Source organism: Equus asinus, chromosome 12 (assembly GCF_041296235.1).
Source record: "Equus asinus isolate D_3611 breed Donkey chromosome 12, EquAss-T2T_v2, whole genome shotgun sequence".
In the NCBI taxonomy this organism is placed as follows: Eukaryota; Metazoa; Chordata; class Mammalia; order Perissodactyla; family Equidae; genus Equus; species Equus asinus.
Window position 1 is genome coordinate 56,507,108 of NC_091801.1, and position 18,848 is coordinate 56,525,955.

Below are 18,848 nucleotides of genomic sequence, written 5' to 3' on the forward strand. Positions count from 1 at the left end.
GCCAAGGCTCAAGTTCATTCTTCGTGTTTTACTACTTCCCGGGCAATTCTTTTTTTAAAAAAATATTTTCGTATTCATATTTTTTATTACATAAGTCTCAGGTGTACAGCATTATAATTTAACATCTGTGTACACTACAAAGTGTTCCACACCAAAGACCTAGCAGCCGTCCATCACCATACCACTGACCTCCTTCGCCCATTTCACCCACCCCCAACCCCCTTCTCCTCTGGTAGCCACCAATTTGTTCTCTACCTATGAGTTTGTTTTTGTTTTGTTTGTTTGTTTTGTTTTTTAGATTACACATATGAGGGAAATTGTATGGTATCTGTCTTTCTCTGACATTTCACTTAGCTTAATACCCTCAAGGTCCCTCTGTGTTGTTGCAAATAGCAAGATTTCTGGCAACTCTTAACAAGAGCTGGCCCATGAGGCTTGTAACTCAAGGAGGCTAATGGACCTTTTGGCAAAACAGTGGAGTCTTGTCATATTCTCATTTAAATTAATCAAATTCAACTATTCAATTTGAGAGAGGGAGAGAGAGAGAGAGAGAGACTTTTAATAGTGTAGACCTTTTCCAGCTTAGGCCTGGGAGTTAAAGTGAAATAAGAGATATGAATCTTCTATTTCTTTAGTTCTCACATCTCACTAAACCATGTGTTTCTAAAAATACAAATATTTTTATATAAAGGTTCTAATTATAAACCAACAAGTTCATATGGTATTTAACTTAAAAAAAGTGACCTGTTCTGATGATGGAAGGAAACTGGCTAAATAGTGAACTATGGCCAATTTAAAGAATTTTCAAATATAATTTGAACATTATTATTATTATTATTTAATTTGCACACTTTCTTTAAAACCTAAACCCAGCATACAATGTGATTCTACCATGTGAGCGTATGTGTGTTTGTAGGCTAAGACAACAGGGAGTAAGGAGTGATTTTAAAGGGGATGTCACTCCACAATTTTCCAACAAAAAAAATGAAACCAAAAAACATATTCTTCATGGTACCATTTAAAAAAGCAAAACAGTATCTTACTCTTTTAGATCACTGGTGGCAAAGATGCATATATTTCAGAGGTTCTCAAGATGAATGCAATTCAGATTCAGCCAGGACAACACTGAACGGCAAGTGTTTTCTTTGCAAATTGAATAGTCCTTCAAAAAAGTCACAGTGAAAAAGATTGTGCTGATAACTCAAGCTCAATAATTTATAACTTGAAATTCCCCTTATTTTTATTATGTATATCTTCTGAAAAATAGTAAATATGTGTATTTAATTCAAATACATTAGATTTTAGGTACAAATGGATTGAAATTCATCTACATGTCAAATATTTGAGTGCCTATGAAAGGGAAGACATTGAAAACAGAGCAAAAATTTTACCAGGCAGTGGAAATGCAAACTTATTTCCCTAATTTATTTAATTATTCTATGACGCAACAGACCTATGAGATTGAAGATCTTCATGGCTGTGGCATAAATACGTACAAAATCTGAATGAGTAAATACACTTGTGCAGTATTATTAGATAAAACATATGGATGTGTTGAATTTCAAATCGAAGACATCTTATTGTCATTTCTGATTAAATACCACGCTGGGTTTTATTCAATCAGTATTTCTGGAGTGCAAGTTAGAGATTCTACTAATGAAAAATTTCTTTGGTTTGATTCTTTCCTCTTTGCACTTGTCTTCCCCAACCTCTCCAAAAGGATGTAAGGCAGCCAGAGAAGAACATATTCATTGATTTCATAGTTTCCATATAAAAGACATTTATTTGGTAGCTTAAATAGTGCTTATGCCTTGATTAAAACTGTGTAAGTAATATTTGTGTAAGTAATATTGACTGAGCCTGGATCCTAGCTATATATGTAAAACATGGGAAATCCATACATGTTTGTGCAGTTAAAACACATTAATCCTTCAATAACCGATGAATACTTATCATAGGCACATTTATTTTCAGTATAAATGTACAGGATTAATGGTCTTAGGCCAAATGAAGGAAAGATTAGTGACAGGCAAAGAACTATGAACAGAACTCTAATAAATAATTTTCATGATGTAGAAAGCAATTTCTGTTATTGGCTATTACCAACATATATATGTATGCGTCAACATACCAATAAAAATACCAAAGATAAACACTAAAAAGGTAAAATTCTACTTTAAGGAAATTTTTTAAATCAAACTTTTCATATTTACAGAAAGAAAATTCCAGAAAAATACACCTCTAATAATATTACCTTATATACATTTTTTTTTTGGAGGAAGATTAGCCCTGAGCTAACATCTGCTGCCAATCCTCCTCTTTTTGCTGAGGAAGACTGACCCTGAGCTAACATCTGTGCCCATCTTCCTCTACTTTGTATGTGGGACGCCTACTACAGCATGGCGTGCCAAGCAGTGCCATGTCTGCACCCGGGATCTGAACCGGCAAACCCTGGGCGGCTGAAGCAGAACATGTGCACTTAACCGCTGAGCCACTAGGCTGGCCTCTACCTTATATATTTTAGTCTTACAAATCATTTTCATGTATACTAGCTCATTTAATTTCTAAATACTTTTTGACCCTTACGATGATGTTTTTCTATAATACTATTTTTAAAGAGCCTATTAGTGTAATTATTTTTGGTTTTGTGAATACTATTGAATTAAGATATAAATGGTCGTTCACTTCTGTCATAACTGTTTAGATATAATACCTTAAATAAAATTTCAAATTAAAGAACATTTGTTTTATCTCTGCCAGGATATCAGTTTTTACCAAACAATCCTGATTCCTTCCCTTCTCTTCTTCCTCTCCCTCTCTCCCTTTCTTTCTTCCTTATATATTATCATTTGGGGAATATAATGTAATTATCTTCTCTATTTTTCTCTAAAGAAATGAGAGAGAGGGAAGAGACATTGCTTTACTTTATGCAAGTAACAAAGGGAATCTTAACATAGAATTTCTCATCTTTGTTCTCTAAGGAATAAAAGAATCTACAGGTTCTTTTTAAAGGACCAAGTGAGACAACACTTCTCAAATTGCTCTTTGCAATTTACAGCATAGTAACTAGGTATGAAAATCTTGACTTCAAATGTATAATGTTAGTTTTTCCTCCCATAATAATTCTTTTTGATAGAGTGAACTCAAATTTATATGCAGAAAACCATTCCTTACAGTGAAGTCATATTAAGTTCAAGACAGATTTTATTACAGATCTCTCAGGTTTTCTCCTTATTATGGGTGTGGCATAGCGTTTTCTCAAAAAGAGAGGAAGGCTGTGCCTGCATATTTCATAAGCTTCTTATTTATTATTCATACTATTAGAGAGAGAAGGAATATATACACATGGAGCATTCTCTCAGATGTGTCCTCCGAGAGGTACACTCAGCCTAAACTTCAAAGGGTCTCTTTCAGTGGGGGATGGAGGGGGACTCAGTGAAGATGGCAGATGGCCTTCCTCAGATATATTCTTACAGTAATACTCCAGTGCGTTCCAAGTTCTGCTGGAATTTAATTTTTGGCCTCATGAATTAGCCCAATAGCAATTTACCCTAAAATAATTTTGATTAATATAGTGATTACAGCATTTGAAAAGTTTCAAACTACAGAAGTGTGTTCTACGGGTTTCAGAAATATTATTCGCTGAAACATCAAAATAAAATCTCTAATTCAATTTTGGGAGCACTCATGTCACTTATTTATTTACTTGTATAACTTGGACTCATGCTGCTTGCAAGAATATACAGCTGATTTAGGACTATGACTTAATTAATATGCACTGAAGATGCTGTGGGTACTTTATAAATATTTAATTATAAAAATGAGGACAGCCTGTTCCTCTCCACTTGAATTAAAAAGGAGTTATTAGTGTAAATCCTTTTGAAAAACTCATTTATGAAGTCAAAATGAACTAATAAATTGGGTGTTAATATGTACTATGTAACTTAAGAATAGGAATGAAAACCTTTTTCCTTAATATCAGATTATATTTTTTCCTTGAACCATATACATAATTTCAGTAAGGAATGAAATATTAAAAAGAAAACAGGGAAATAAAAATGAATTTTAGAATTTTCTTCACCTCACTTCTGCATATATCTGAGACAGATTCATAGTTGTTATCTCAGGAAAATATTTACTGACATAAATAAATTAAGTTCTCATGTAGTTGGTTATCATTATTAGAAGGAATGTAGCAAAAGCAAGTAATTTTAAGGTTGCTGTGCATTTAGTAAACTTTAGTTGAGCAACGTAGAATCTGGGGTCTCAATATCAACAGCAGTTGTCTAACGCTAATTTCAAAACACAGAATCAGCTATTTCATACACAAAATATAAAGTAGCGAGAATTCAACTGAAATAGAAAAAGCATAAGTAATTTCTGTATTGAGATTTACAACTTGATGTCCAGAAGTTATGTGATTAAAAATGACAAATATTTTCTTAATAAATTGAGCTGTGGACATGATACCCAAGAGAGAATGGGATTTTCTGTATAATTAAGAACATGTCGTTTGGCATTTAGTGGATTGCTCCGGCAGTAGTCAGTTGATATCAACATTTAAATTGGCTAAGATCTCAGAGTATATAGGGTGGAAATCTCTTCTTCCTCTCTCTGTTAAGGAAGATAAAGAAAAGAAAGAACTAGAAATATGTATTCAGTTGGATAGAAGCAAGTTATATACATATGAGTTAAGATTTGAGTTGAAGCTTTTTAAAGAACTTGTGTCAATAAATGGTAATGGTTGTTCATAAAACTAAAAAATTTAAGACACTTTAAAAATTAATCCCTGGAAACTTTAAAAAAAATGAGAGAACTCATTTTCAAATGCTTTCTGCAGTACATTTGCCACCATTACCAAAATAAGGATGCATTTTAGTCATTTCCTTTTCCTTATTTTAACAACAATTAGGCAAATTAATAAACTTGCATTTTCTGAGTGACTTCTTACTTACTTTGAATTTCCTTAATTACTTTGAAATGAATTACAAAGAAATACACATCATATTCTATGCAAAGCTTTGAATTAATTCACTTTAAAAAACAGAGAATCAACAGATTTAGGACCTAAGTGTTTGTCCATATGCATTGTCTGAAGGTTAACCTGGGATTCTTTTTTTTTGAGGAAGATTAGCCCTGTGTTAACATCCCCTGCCAATCCTTCTCCTTTTGCTGAGGAAGATTGGCTCTGAGCTAACATTTCCTCTACTTTATACGTGGGGAACCTCCACAGCATGGCTTGATAAATGGTGTGTAAGTCTGTGCCCAAGATCTGAATCAGCAAACCCGGAGTTGCAAAAGCGGAGCACATGAACTTAACCACTGCACCATAGGGCTAGCCTCTAACCTGGGATGTTTTAATGTTAAAATTGATAAGCTCAAGAGGGAAGGGGAAAACTAACTTAGATTAAGCATCAGCTGTGTGTCAGGCACCACGCTAGACACCTGAACTTGCATTACCCCATTAACCCTTTCAATAACCCTTTAAGTAAAGTAGTAAACCAGCCACTTGTTCTAGATGAGGAAACGGGCTTGGGTATTTTCCAAACTGCAGGCTGAGGTGGGTCTCAGGGAGAGGAGAACTGTAATAAGCATTGTTGAATAACTCAAACACTCATTTTTTTCTAATTCAGGTCATAATAGTTTATAACACTGTGAAATTTCAGTTGTACATTGTTATTGGTTAGTCACCATATAAGTGCATCCCTTCACCCCTTATGCTCCCCCCAGCCCCTTCCCCCTGATAACCATTAAACTGTTCTCTTTGTCCGTGTGTCTGGTTATCTTCCACATATGAGTGAAATCATATGGTGTTTGTCTTTCTCTGTCTGACGTATTTCACTTAACATGATACCCTCAAGGTCCACCATGTTGTTGTGAATGGGATGATTTTATCCTTTTTATGGCTGAGTAGTATTCCATTGTATACATATACCACATCTTCTTTATCCAATCATCAGTCAATGGGCACTTGGGTTGCTTTCATGTCTTGGCTATTGTGAATAATGCTGCAATGAACATAGGGGTGCACAAGTCTCTTTGAATCGTTGATTTCAAGTTCTTTGGATAAATACCCAGCAGTGGGATGGCTGGGTCATATGGTATTTCTATTTTTAATTTTTTGACAAATCTCCATACTGTTTTCCATAGTAGCTGCACCAGTTTGCATTTCCACCAGCAGTGTATGAGGGTTCTCCTTTCTCCACAACCTCTCCAACATTTGCTATTTTTTGTCTTGGTGATTATAGCCATTCTAATGGATGTAAAGTGATATCTTAGTGTAGTTTTATTTGCATTTCACTGATTATTTGTAATGATGAACATATTTTCATGTGCCTATTGGCCATCTGTATATCTTCTTTGGAAAAATGTCTGTTTATATCCTCTGCCCATTTTTTGTTCAGGTTGTTTTTTTGTTGTTCAGTTGTGTGAGTTCTTTATATACTATGGAGATTAACCCCTTGTTGGATATATGATTTGCAAATATTTTCTCCCAGTTGGTGGATTGTCTTTTCATTTTGATCCTGGTTTCCTTTGCCTTGCAGAAGCTCTTTAGTCCGATGAAGTCCCACTTGTTTATTTTTTCTTTTGTTTCCCTTGTCCGAGTAGACATGGTATTCAAAAAGATCCTTTTCAGACTGATGTCAAGGAGTGTATTGCCTATATTTCCTTCTAGAAGTTTTATGGTTTCAGGTCCTACCTTCAAGTCTTTAATCCATTTTGAGTTTATTTTTGTGTATGGCAAAAGATAATGATCTACTTTCATTCTTTTGCATGTGGCTGTTCAGTTTTCCCAACACCATTGATTGATTGAGACTTTCCTTTCTCCATTGTTTGTTCTTAGCTCCTCAAACGCCACTTTTTATATTTAGTTGTAGGCATACAGAGATATGAAAAAGTAAAATTAAATACTTTTAAAAATTTTACTTTTCCATACCTTACTCCAAATACATCACCATTTAGATAAAACATCTTGCTTTATATTCTCAAAGCTAAATACACTTGCACCCCTATGAATTTTATTTGTCATGCTCTGTAACTCAAGATTGTTGAATCAACATTGATACGTCCCTACTTCTCTCACAAGTAGATAAATGACTCCAGTAGCTGACATTGCTGCCTGGGGTGGAGAGGAGAGCAGTTGCAAATGGCTTTTAAAAATTACACAGGGAGGGCCGGCCCTACGGCGCAGCGGTTAAGTTCGCATGGTCCGCTTCTCGGCGGCCTGGGGTTCGCCGGTTCGGATCCCGGATGCAGACATGGCACCGCTTGGCACGCCATGCTCTGGTAGGCGTCCCACATATAAAGTATAGGAAGATGGGCATGGATGTCAACTCAGGGCCAGGCTTCCTCAGCAAAAAAGAGGAGGACTGGCAGTAGTTAGCTCACGGCTAATCTTCCTCAAAAAAAAAAAAAAAATTACACAGGGAGATAATTCTTTCTCAGGCAGTGGGTCTCAATCTTGACTAAATCTTAGAATGACCTAGGAAACTAAAAAATACTGATGCTTGGGGCCCCCATGTGATTCTAATGTGCAGCTAAGGTTGGAAAATATTGCTCTTAGTTTCCATCCACAACAAGGGCACTAATCTTCTGCAATTGCTTTGTTATTGTACCCACATGACCTCTTATAAGATGAGCTTTGGGGCAGCAGGTGGGTGTGAGGAATTAGGAACAGCACAGGTATGGCAGCTCTCTATGTTACTGGCAAAAGGATAACTTGGGTAGTAACAATAACCACTGTCACTTTGGGACAGATTTGTGAAGTTCTGCAAAAACAGTATAAGCCTCATTGGAGAGAAAGCTGCCTTAAGGCAGTGGGCAACAACCCTTTCCTCCTTGCTGAGGTGGGAGTTTAACTGGCATCCACGTAATGCCAACTGGGATTGGAGCCTAGAGAAAAACTTATATTTAAATCCAGTTTCACTTGCAAGAGTCTCCATCAAGTTGTAAACTAGACTGTTGAATTCATGGTAGCTATTCTTGAAAATCTGCATACTAGATGGTTTAGCAAAATATAATACAGCACTTCTACTAAATAGTGGATATGACACTTTAATTCTAATTTGTGACAACTGCCAACCAGGAGAACATGTATAAGCTCTCATGGGCTACAGAAGCATTCCATGAGTACAACCTCAAAACAGCTAACATATCACATTCAAATTAATTTAATTAAAATGCTTCTAGATCCAGAGCATTATTTCTCAGTTACATTCTAAAGCAAAGCCTGCAGTATAAAATTATCGAGTCTAGAGTAAAAGGTGGATAGAGACTCGCTGAAGCTCAACCACTCAGTCAACTGTTACCTCGCTGGCAAGTGTCAGAATGGCTACATGCCAGTGTAGTTAGCAGTTCTCTCCTTGTCAACCAGATTAGAGACACTCATACTGAACAACACAGGAAACAGTTTTGTACGGCTTTATAAAAAGAAAAGCTGCATTTTCCCACAGTGACAAATTAGGGTTAATTTAAAAAAATTTTTTTTTAGTGAAGAAGATTGCCCCTTAGCTAACATACGTTGGTAATCTTCCTCTTTTTGCTTGAGGAAGACTGTCGCTGAGCTAACATCTGTGTCAATCTTCCTCTATTATGTATGTGAGATGCCACCTCAGCATGGCTCAATGAATGGTGTGTAGGTCCACACCTGGGGTCCAATCCCATGAACCCTGGGCCACAGAAGCAGAGTGAGTGGCCTTAACCACTACACAATTGGGCTGGCCCCATAGGGTTAGTTTTTATAAAACGTATTTTGTAATATTTTTGCAGGAATCCTGAATCAGCCAGTGTAACTTGTTTGCTGTTTAAATGCTCACTTGGGAACAGATTTTCTCCAGATCCCTTTCAACTCCCAAACTAGGCTCCTCTGGAAAAATCAGCAACATTTTCCAAAATATGGTTTAGTTAACCACATCTTCCTTAATATTTTTATGACCAATCTTTGACAAAAATAGAACCCCTGAGCAAACAAATATTCCTCCCTCATCACCGCAAGCAAACTTACCTATCGGGAAGGAGAAGTAATCAAAAATCACTGTCTCAGGCAAAGATAAAGAGCTATGTGAGGATTCAGTTCTGGAGCCAAGGGTTGGAGACTTGTTTAAATGAACCCAAGAGTTAGATGGCTGTAGCTTCCCTTGAAAGGGAAGCCAGAGGAATCTGCACTGGTGTGTGGTGCTTCTGGGTGCCTCCCTTTGTTCTAGCTAGAATGCTAATGCTAAAATTGCAGTTTGCGTGACTGCTTGCTCAGGGAACGCTGATGCAGTCCGACAAAGCTTCCAGCTTAAATATCCTGATAGGGAGAAAATAAGTCCCAGAGATGAAACCTCCCTAGTATACTAATAAAACAAACCACACAGTGAATGTGTAGATCTGACCAGTTGGAAATTTGTAGTCACATTAATATTACCACAACTCCTTTGAAAGATATACTGGAGACATTGACAAAAGAAATTTTCCACTTCTTGTGAATGTCCATTAAGGAAGTCAAGGGTGTGTGTTTGAATTCTTTTCACCTCTTTCTTCTCCCTGGTGTGCAAAATTTTCATTGGCAGATAAAAGCAGGTAGTGTAAAAGAGAAAGAAATTCCTTAGGGCAGGGAAATATAGATCAAGGCATAGCATAATGGGATGGAAAATATTATAAAAAAGTTAAAGCCAAGAAGAGGGAAAAAAGCCTAATAGTGTAATTTATTCATGTGTTAACAGGATACGTTTCAAAGTATACGAGAAATTTAATTTCAGATCATTTTAAACACTGTTTCTCATTGTATTGGAGGAATATAAAACAAGTCAAAGAGAGAAAGCATTAATATGGGCCCGAGAAAATCCAAAATAAAGAGTTTTTGGAAAACAAGTAAAAATTGACAATTGTTAAATATCATTGCTTGGTATATATTAATAAATAAAGGACATGTAGGAACAAAATGATGCAAATTCCCAAGTTGTACTTCAAATATCTTAAAAGCAAATGTTTGCCAGTTCAGACTCCATGTTGCACATTATTCAAAAACACAAACTTGCAATCTGTGGAAATTTTCTTGTGACATTGATTATAAAGTCAAACAATACATTCACTTCTAAGTCAATATTCATATTCTTATAGGTCATTAACTGGAATAAATGTCAATCCTTTTGTCCCCCCTCTATCTGACCCCGTAGTGGGGCCACTGAGGAAGAGCCAGTTTCAGTACCATGGACAAAAGCACCGAAAGCAGTCAGCCTTTCTCTTGGGAGCAGGAAACGTTCCTCTTAGGTTAAAACACAAGAAATAACTTTATTGTAGCCATCTTCCATTTTAATATGTTTTAAGGACCAAATGAATACTAAAGAATGTTCAACTGGATACTATAAAGTTTCAAATCCCCTCTATCTTAAGGGAAAACATAATGGCCCTTTTAAAGACATGCATCACTGTGATAAACGCATTTAAGTGTCAGATTTAATGGCTCCTACTCACTCAGACTATTATACCACACCTTTTAAGGTTAATTTAATGTGTATTAATGGTGTGAAATTGATGAAATTATGAATTGAGTTTCCCTGGGTACAGGTTAAACCAAGAAGGAAGGGAGAGGACAGGTTAATATTACCTTCCACCCCATTCTTCATTTGTACTACAAAAGATGTCAGCTCTGCCCTTGGGGAAGAAATACTCACTGTTAGTAAGTTGAATTTAAATTGATTTTTATGGTTTTAAACTCAGATAACTGTCTTTGGTTGGGTCACCAAAGGTTTGCAGTTTTCTTCAGGGAATAAGAAAATATGTGCACTTCTGTGATTAAATTCATATTTTATTCCATAGTTTCAGAGAAATAGATAAATTGTCACTTCCTTTCTTTCCAGTACTCATCTCGCAGATTCAACCTCAGGGTCATTCAAGATATTCTTACTTTGTAATGTCTCCTTCACATCATCACTGTGTATCAGACAAAATGGTGGTGTTTAATCAATCTAAAATCTGAAATAAATATGATAATAAATACTATTACTATTCATGTGAAAAACTGAAAAATCCAAGGTCCTGTTCCCAGGAATACTTAATACAGCAAAACTTTGGTTCATTGTCTTAGGAAGACTGGAATCTATTTTTGAACTATGACTTTCAAAAATATTAAGAATGAGAAAAATATTCACTTTAATTACTTTTGAAGGAAGAAGAGAAAGTATAAACTCACTACTTGTTGCAGTTCTCTTTAGACTGATGGATGACTAAGAGAAGACAGAACTTTGTAGCTACTCTTTTGCTTGTCTATCAAGTAAAATGATCTCCAACTAAAAAGGATGGAACAAAACTCAGTAAAGGAGACCAAAGCTCAGACCTAGTAATGCTACCAGCTTCCTCTAAGGCATTTAGTTCACTTGACAGACAAATTATGTCCTGGGCTTTATAATCTCACCTTTTACAAATCGGGTTATGATAACAATGTTCATGTCTTTGAAGAATCTGGAGATGAAGAGAGATGCCAAGAGGGTGGAAATCTAGGAATGAAGCATAAAGTTCTGATTTTCAAAAATTAGAGAGAAGGGAGACTCTCTAAAACATGGTTTGGTGAGACTGAAATGAAATATTGGGCAATATTCTTGCACAAATTCAGAAAAAGATGGTTTCTGAGCACTTAGAAAAGGAAAAAAAGGGATTAAATTTAGAGATCAGCTTGGGCTCCAAAGAATAACTTAGCAAGCCTAGCTTCTTTGTCTTTTTTTTTATTTTACAGATTGGGTTAAGACTAGTAAATCTGAGAAGTGGTCAGGATGGAAGTCACAAACTCAGAAGTTTACGTAGACCAGGCCATTAACATAAATGATCTAAGTGGCCCAGTGTACCAGCAAATGGAATGCTAATGAGGACTCTGAACAGAAGAAGGTGTGCTCCAGCTACCACTTATCAGCTTTAATTGATTTTCCCAGGGAAGCCAGAAACCTGGGATTTTTATGTGAATCCTCTTGATTTTAAAAAATTTAACTGCATCCTTTTATTAACGAATACTCCCTGGATTTTTAAAACAAAACAAAATACATCTGTAGACTGAGTCCGGCCCCTAGGCTGCTAGCTTGGAACACGAGGCAGAGCACGTGGACCTCGATGACGCATCTGGCAAGGTTTCACATAATGTCATTATCAAGAACTTCTGGCTGGGTGACAGTAGAGGCATTGCAATTATGTGAGTTCAAATTTATTCTCAATATAAGGACAATTGGATCTTGCCAGCGATGGAATGGGCTGCCCTTACACTAGAACTACTCACCTTAAATACAATTTGGCAATTCACAAGACCACATGGAAAAAATAACCTGGAGCTGAATTCTGAATTATTTATTTATTTATTTATTTATTTTTAAAGATTTAATTTTTTTCCTTTTTCTCCCCAAAGCCCTCCGGTACATAGTTGTATATTCTTCGTTGTGGGTCCTTCCAGTTGTGGCATGTGGGACGCTGCCTCAGCGTGGTTTGATGAGCAGTGCCATGTCCGCGCCCAGGATTCGAACCAACGAAACACTGGGCCGCCTGCAGCGGAGCGCACGAACTTAACCACTTGGCCACGGGGCTAGCCCCTGAATTCTGAATTTAATGTTAATATTTTCTCATAAGTGTCAATACACTTATATGTATATACATGTCTTCTTTTATTCACTCATTCATTTGAAAATATTTATTAAAAATATACTATTACCAAGCATTGTTCTAGGCTCTGGTAATACAATAGCATGAAACCCTCTGCCCTTATGGAATCTGCATTCTCTATTTGCCCCAGTTTGGACGTTAAGTTATATGGGCGTTCTATGAATGTGTCTCTTTGTGCACTCTCTTCATTCTGGAGCCTTCGTATCCATTCAGCATAAGACATGAAATTACTTTGGATGAAAAGCACTTTACACCATGACAAATAGGTGGTGTTAGCTCATACAATTATTCATTAATTTAAATTTTCTTTCTGAAATATTTATTATGCACCTGCCATTTCTCTGGGGCAAAATGCTAAACCAGACGGGATATAGAGTCAAGAGGTGTAAGCTGGGATAGATAGCGGCACTCCACAGGCGCCCACTTGTTGAATACTTGATGACTCAGCAGCCCACACGTCCTACCTTATTTTTAATCAGCCTTCCACAAACTTAAATAAAGTAGAGAAGAGGATGAAATCATCTGCCACCTGGTAGTGGTCATTCCAACATCATTAGGACTCCCCTGGGGAAAAACACCTTGAATTTGTTTTTAAATCAGGCCATGGCAGACTGATTCCAAAATGAGGGGGCAAACATGGTAAAGTCTTGTGAGAGACCTACGAATGAGTCTATTCTAATCCAATTTCTTGGTTTTCTATCTGTATCGATAATAGGGTAAGAAAAATGATTTTTAAAAATTACTGAGTATTAAAAATAATCCCATCTGATTTTGTAAGTATTTCAGGTTTTTAAAAACAAAGGGCCAGAAATAACTGGGGAATTCAGTTTGTGACTGAGTTTATTTTTCCTTATATCAATTCAGTCATGGTCAAAGAATTAATATTCTTTTCTCTCAAATCTGGATCTTGCTAGTAGGTAAGGTCTAGGAAGATAGTTTTCAATTGTACAAGAGGCATGCCAATGTTTCTTGAGAAACAAAGTTAAAAACAGAGCAACAAGCAATGGATCATTTTAATGCTTGTAAATAGGTTGTTTAAATAAAAAAATAATCACGGCCCTGAAGAATGCTTTTGTAAGCCACATGTTGTTATATATATACAAAATGTTGTTTGTTTCCTGTCTGTTGAGTGAACATTCTCACTGAGGTTTGATGGTCATAAAAGTTCACTTTGGAACCAGCAGAAGCAAAGTTCCTTGAAAGTATTTTTAGGAATGCTGCTGTGGTCCTTCCAGATTCATCTACCTATCTTTGCTTATATAATTGGTTTTTTTTGAGGGGGAGTATTAGCCCTGAGCTAACATCTGCTGACAATCCTCCTCTTTTTGCTGAGGAAGACTGGCTCTGAAGGTCCAGCTCATATAGTTTTTTAAAATTCACTTTGAGAACGCAAAGGTTTCTCATCCATGGATTTTTTTCAAAGGGATTTCTACACCAAACCAGATGCCACAGAGTTTAAGCAAACTGAGTTAACATACTCTGATAAGAGAGACTGAAAAGTTCACATCCATAGGACTGGAGATAATTTGAATAATCATTACCATAAATTATAGAATAAAAAGCAAATATAGCTTCTACCTTTGGCAGAGCTAAATATACTTGATACTCCACTCTGATGCAAAGATAGTACAGAGAAGACCCACGTACCCTTCACCCAGTTTCCCCCAGTGATTATAAGTTATATAACTAAAGTACTATATGACAAAGACAACACAAAAAAAGAAATTACAGGCCAATATCACTGATGAATATCAATGTAAAAACCATCAACAAAATATTAGCAAATTGATTACAGCAGCACATTAAAAGGATCATATACCATGATCAAGGGGGATTTATTCCAGAGATGCAGGGATGGTTCAACATCTGCAAATCTATCAACATGATATACCACATTAACAAAATGAAGGGTAAAAATCACATGATTATCTCAATAGATGCAGAGAAAGCATTGGACAAGATACAGCATCCATTTATGATAAAAACTCTGAATAAAATACTTAGGAATAAATCTAACCAAGGAAGTGAAAGACCTGTACACTGAAAACTATAAAACATGTTGAAACCAACTGAAGAAGACACAAGGAAATGAAAGATGTTCCATACTCATGGATTGGAAGAATTAACATAGTTAAAATGTCCATATTTCCTAAAGCAATCTATAGATTCAACACAATCTCTATCAAAAGAAAAAATGAACAAATGGGACTACATCAAACTAAAAAGTTTCTGCATGGCAAAAGAAACTATCAACAAAATAAAAAGACAACCTAACAACTGGGAGAAGATATCTGCAAATCATATGCCTGATAAGGGTTTAACATGCAAAATGTATAAAGAACTCATATATCTCAACAACAAAAAACCAAACAACCCCATTAAAAAATGGGCAAAAGAGGGGCTGGGCAGGTGGCACAGTGGTTAAGTTTGCACATTCCACTTCGGCGGCCCAGGGTTTGCCAGTTTGGATCCTGGGTGCGGACTGCATCCCACATATAAAGTAGAGGAAGATGGGCACGGATGTTAGCTCAGGCCCAGTCTTCCTCAGCAAAAAGAGGAGGATTGGCGGCAGATGTTAGCCCAGGGCTAATCTTCCTCAAAAAAAAAAAAAAAAAAAAGTGGGCAAAAGATCTGAGCAGACATTTTTCCAAGATGGCCAACAGGCACAAGAAAGGATGCTGAACATCACTAATCATTAGGGAAATGCAAATCAAAACCACAACGAGATATCCCACCTCATATCCATCACAATGGCTATTATTAAAAAGACAAGAAATGACAAGTGTTGGAGAGCATGTGTAGAAAAGGGAAGCCTCATACATTGCTGGTGGGAATGTAAACTGGTACAGCCACTATGGAAAACAGTATGCAGATTTCTCAAAAGATTAAAAATAGAACTACCTTATGATCCAGCCATTCCACTTCTGGGTATTTATCCAAAGAACATGAAAACACTAATTCGAAAAGATATATGCACCCTATGCTCATTACAGCATTATTCACAATAGCCAAGATTTGGAAGCAACGTAAGTGCCCATCAATAGATGAATAGATAAAGAAAATGTAGCATATATATACAATAGAATATTATTCAGCCATAAATAGATGAAATTTTGCCATTTGCAACAACACAGAGGGACCTTGAGGGTATTATGTTAAGTGAAATAAGTCAGATAGAGAAGCCAAATATCGTATGATTTCACTCATATGTGAAAGATAAAAAATCACCAATAACAAACAAATACATAGATAGAGAAATTAGACTGGTGGTTACCAGTGGGGAAGAGGGTACGGGGAGAGTGAAAGGGGTAAAAGGGCACATTTGTATGGTGACTGATGGCAATTAGACTTTGGGTGGTGAAGATGAAATAGTCTATGCAGTAAGTAGAAGTTGAAATATAATGATATATACCTGAAATTTATATAATGTTATAAACCAATGTTACTTCAATAAAAAATTAATTAAATAAAAAAATAATAAAGTACTACAATATCAAAACTAGGAAATTGACATTAATGCAATGTGTGTGTATAGCTCTATGACATTTTACCACATGTGTAGATTCATATGACCATCATCACAATCATGATACACAGCCATTCCATCATCACAAAGATCTCCCTCATGCTTCTCCTTTATAGTCACAGACCCCTTCATCCCATTTTTAAGCCCAGCCAATCATTAGCTTGTAAAATTACTCTTCTATGCTTATTTCTTACATACTTTTACTAAAATACGAAAAAGCCACAGGACTGGGTGTGAAGAGATGGCTGGTTCTAAGTTTGCCACTGGCTAATTCACACCCCTGGACAACTCACTCTCTGCCAGCCTCAGTAGTTCATGTAGAAAAACGTAGGTTTGGGGCTGGTCCCTCGGCTTAGTGGTTAAGTTTGGCAGGCTTTGCTTTGGTGGCCCAGGTTCGTGGGTTCAGATCCTGGGGGTGACCTACATCACTAGTCAGCCATGCTGTGGCAGCGACCCACATACAAAATAGAGGAAGACTGGCACAGATGTTAGCTCAGGGCTAATTTTCCTCAAGCAAAAAAAAATGAGGAAGATTGGCAACAGATGTTAGCTCAGGATGAATCTTCCTCAGCAAACAACAACAAAAAAAGCAGGTTAAGACTATTTTTTTTAGGACACCACCATTTAACAACTCATACAGTTATTTACTCTCATTTATGATACCACTTTAAAGACCATTAAATGCAAACCAAGTTAATAAAATATGATTTAAATATGTGGAGATCAACAAGGATTGAAGTGTTTTAAATGTATTCTGCATTAAAACAGCGACATTGTCAAATAACTTAGGTAACCAAAAGCTGCATTATGATAATACATCGCTCCTCTAAAATCTAAAGCAAGTAAAAAAATGATTTCACTTGGACCCATCTCGCAAGGTGACAGGTACTACTGTTCTCCCAAATGTACAGGTGGAGACAACTTGGCCCTGCCATTACTTCCTTTGTCCCCAAGGGCACCTTTTGGGGAGGAAAAAGCAAACATCCCGAAAATGTGCCTGGCCAAGTATCTGAGCTGGTGATGCTGCAGCAGAAACTGTAAGGTGAAGATTCTGAACTGTGGGGTTCAAATTTGGCCGTTTTCTGAGAAAGGAGATTCAGACATTGGAGCCGCTCTTGGCTTCCGCTGCCCAGAGTCTGGGGTCAGAGGACCCGCAAGGAAACTAGCAGAGGGGTTTCCTGCTTTCCTTTACGTCACTACTTGCTCGACAGGGGAGAACAAGCAGTTTTCCCCCAGTGACTCCTTCCATTTAAACCTTTAAGAATTTCTTCCCTGGCACCAATTTAAGCTTACAGATCTTTTTCTCTCTACAATTCACTCATTTTGAAGCCACCCAGCAGGAGGATGTTTGGAGCTCATCAACTGAGGCCTTCAACAACATATTGATGAAAAATGGGTCCCCCCCCCGCCCCCACCTCAAATAATCTGTACGAAAAATCCCCCGAGGAAGCAGAAACTTGAAAAGTGTCCTTTGGGGACTTTGGACCATCCACGTCTTTGGCGCTGTCTCCTGAGGATTTCATTTTAGATAGCATGAATTCTTCACTGAACCTTCCTTATTAAAAGGCACCATTTCTAAGCCCGACTCTCGAGGACAACTAGTAAAGGGCGATCCAAAACAAATGACCTTGTCAACCTTGCCTGTTGCAACGACGAGTCCAGCCCAACCATCTCAATAACCAATCAATCAGGGACGCCGTCCCCTCAGGCTCCCTCTGCTGAGCCTCCATTTCCCAAGATCTCCTTCTGCGGGTCCCGAAACACTCTGGACAACCGCACGCCCTGGAAGGGGCCGTCCCGGGGTCCCGAGCGCCCATCTCGGCCCTCACTGGGCCGCAAGGATCGGTGGCCCGCCAGTGCCTGCGGGCACATGCAGCAGAGCCCGCACAGACGCCCGGTCTTACCCTTTCTCTGCTGGAAGGGCCCCATCGCGCCGTCCAGGAGGAGGCATCTGCGCGCGCCCGGGTGGCCGTGGCCCCGCTGGGCCGGGGTCGGGTGCGGACGAGCCCCGGCGCCGCCGCAGCTGTGCGCTCAGGCTCGGGGAGTCGGGCTCGGCCCGCTCCGCCCGCGCCAGCCCGGGCCGGACACGTGGTGCCTTCGCCACCCGCACGCTCGGGTCCCTGCGGCCCCTCGGCCTCCGCAGCCGCTGGAGCGCGGCCGGGGTTGCGCACGGAGTGGGGAGAAAGGCGGGGGCCCAAAGGGCCGGCACCAGTAGGTGGGGTGCAGGGACGCAGCGGGGAGGGCCGCGCGCCAAGGGCTCCAAGGTCCTGCTCCCGGGGTTTCCGATCTGCAGGCTCCGTCCCTGTCGCCAGGGCCCCCGCCGCTGGCGCTGCACGCTCTGTTTCCAGGAGCCGCTGGGGGCGGGGGCGGCGCACTGCAGAGACTCAGGGTTGGGGGGATGGCCAAGGGCGGAGGATCTGCGGCGCAGACCCCCTTCTCGCTCCTGCCCGGAGACCCGGGGCCGCTGCGGGCCTGGGGCCGGAGTCCGCTGGCGGTCTCCACTCACCGCAGCTAACGAAGACGCTGTCCCCCCGCTGGTGATGCAAACCACAGAAAACCGCAGCGTGCACCTGAGGTGCCCTTTAGGTCTGTCCCTCCCTGGGAAAACTCTTCTGATGACCACAGCCTGTCTGTCTAGGGGCAGCTAAGGAGGCACCGCCCAAAACTGGAGAGGAAGACTTACCTGCAGCCGCAAGTT

General features: G+C 38.7%; 1 protein-coding gene across 3 annotated transcripts in view; it reads right to left on the reverse strand.

Moving 5' to 3' along the window:
* The window catches only part of SYBU (syntabulin), a 117,001-nt gene extending 98,569 nt beyond the window's left edge, over positions 1–18,432 (reverse strand). Inside the window, exon 1 of one of the 3 annotated variants that reach the window (XM_044780788.2) lies at positions 18,055–18,432. Coding sequence is in view for 1 of the 3 variants with exons in the window: in XM_044780789.2 (XP_044636724.2) it covers positions 18,055–18,079 (25 nt within the window). In the remaining 2 variants the exon portion in view is untranslated. The remainder of the gene's footprint in view (positions 1–18,054) is intronic. The other 2 variants (XM_014840013.3, XM_044780789.2) reach the window with 2 other exon arrangements.
* Between the last annotated feature and the right edge of the window lie 416 nt (positions 18,433–18,848).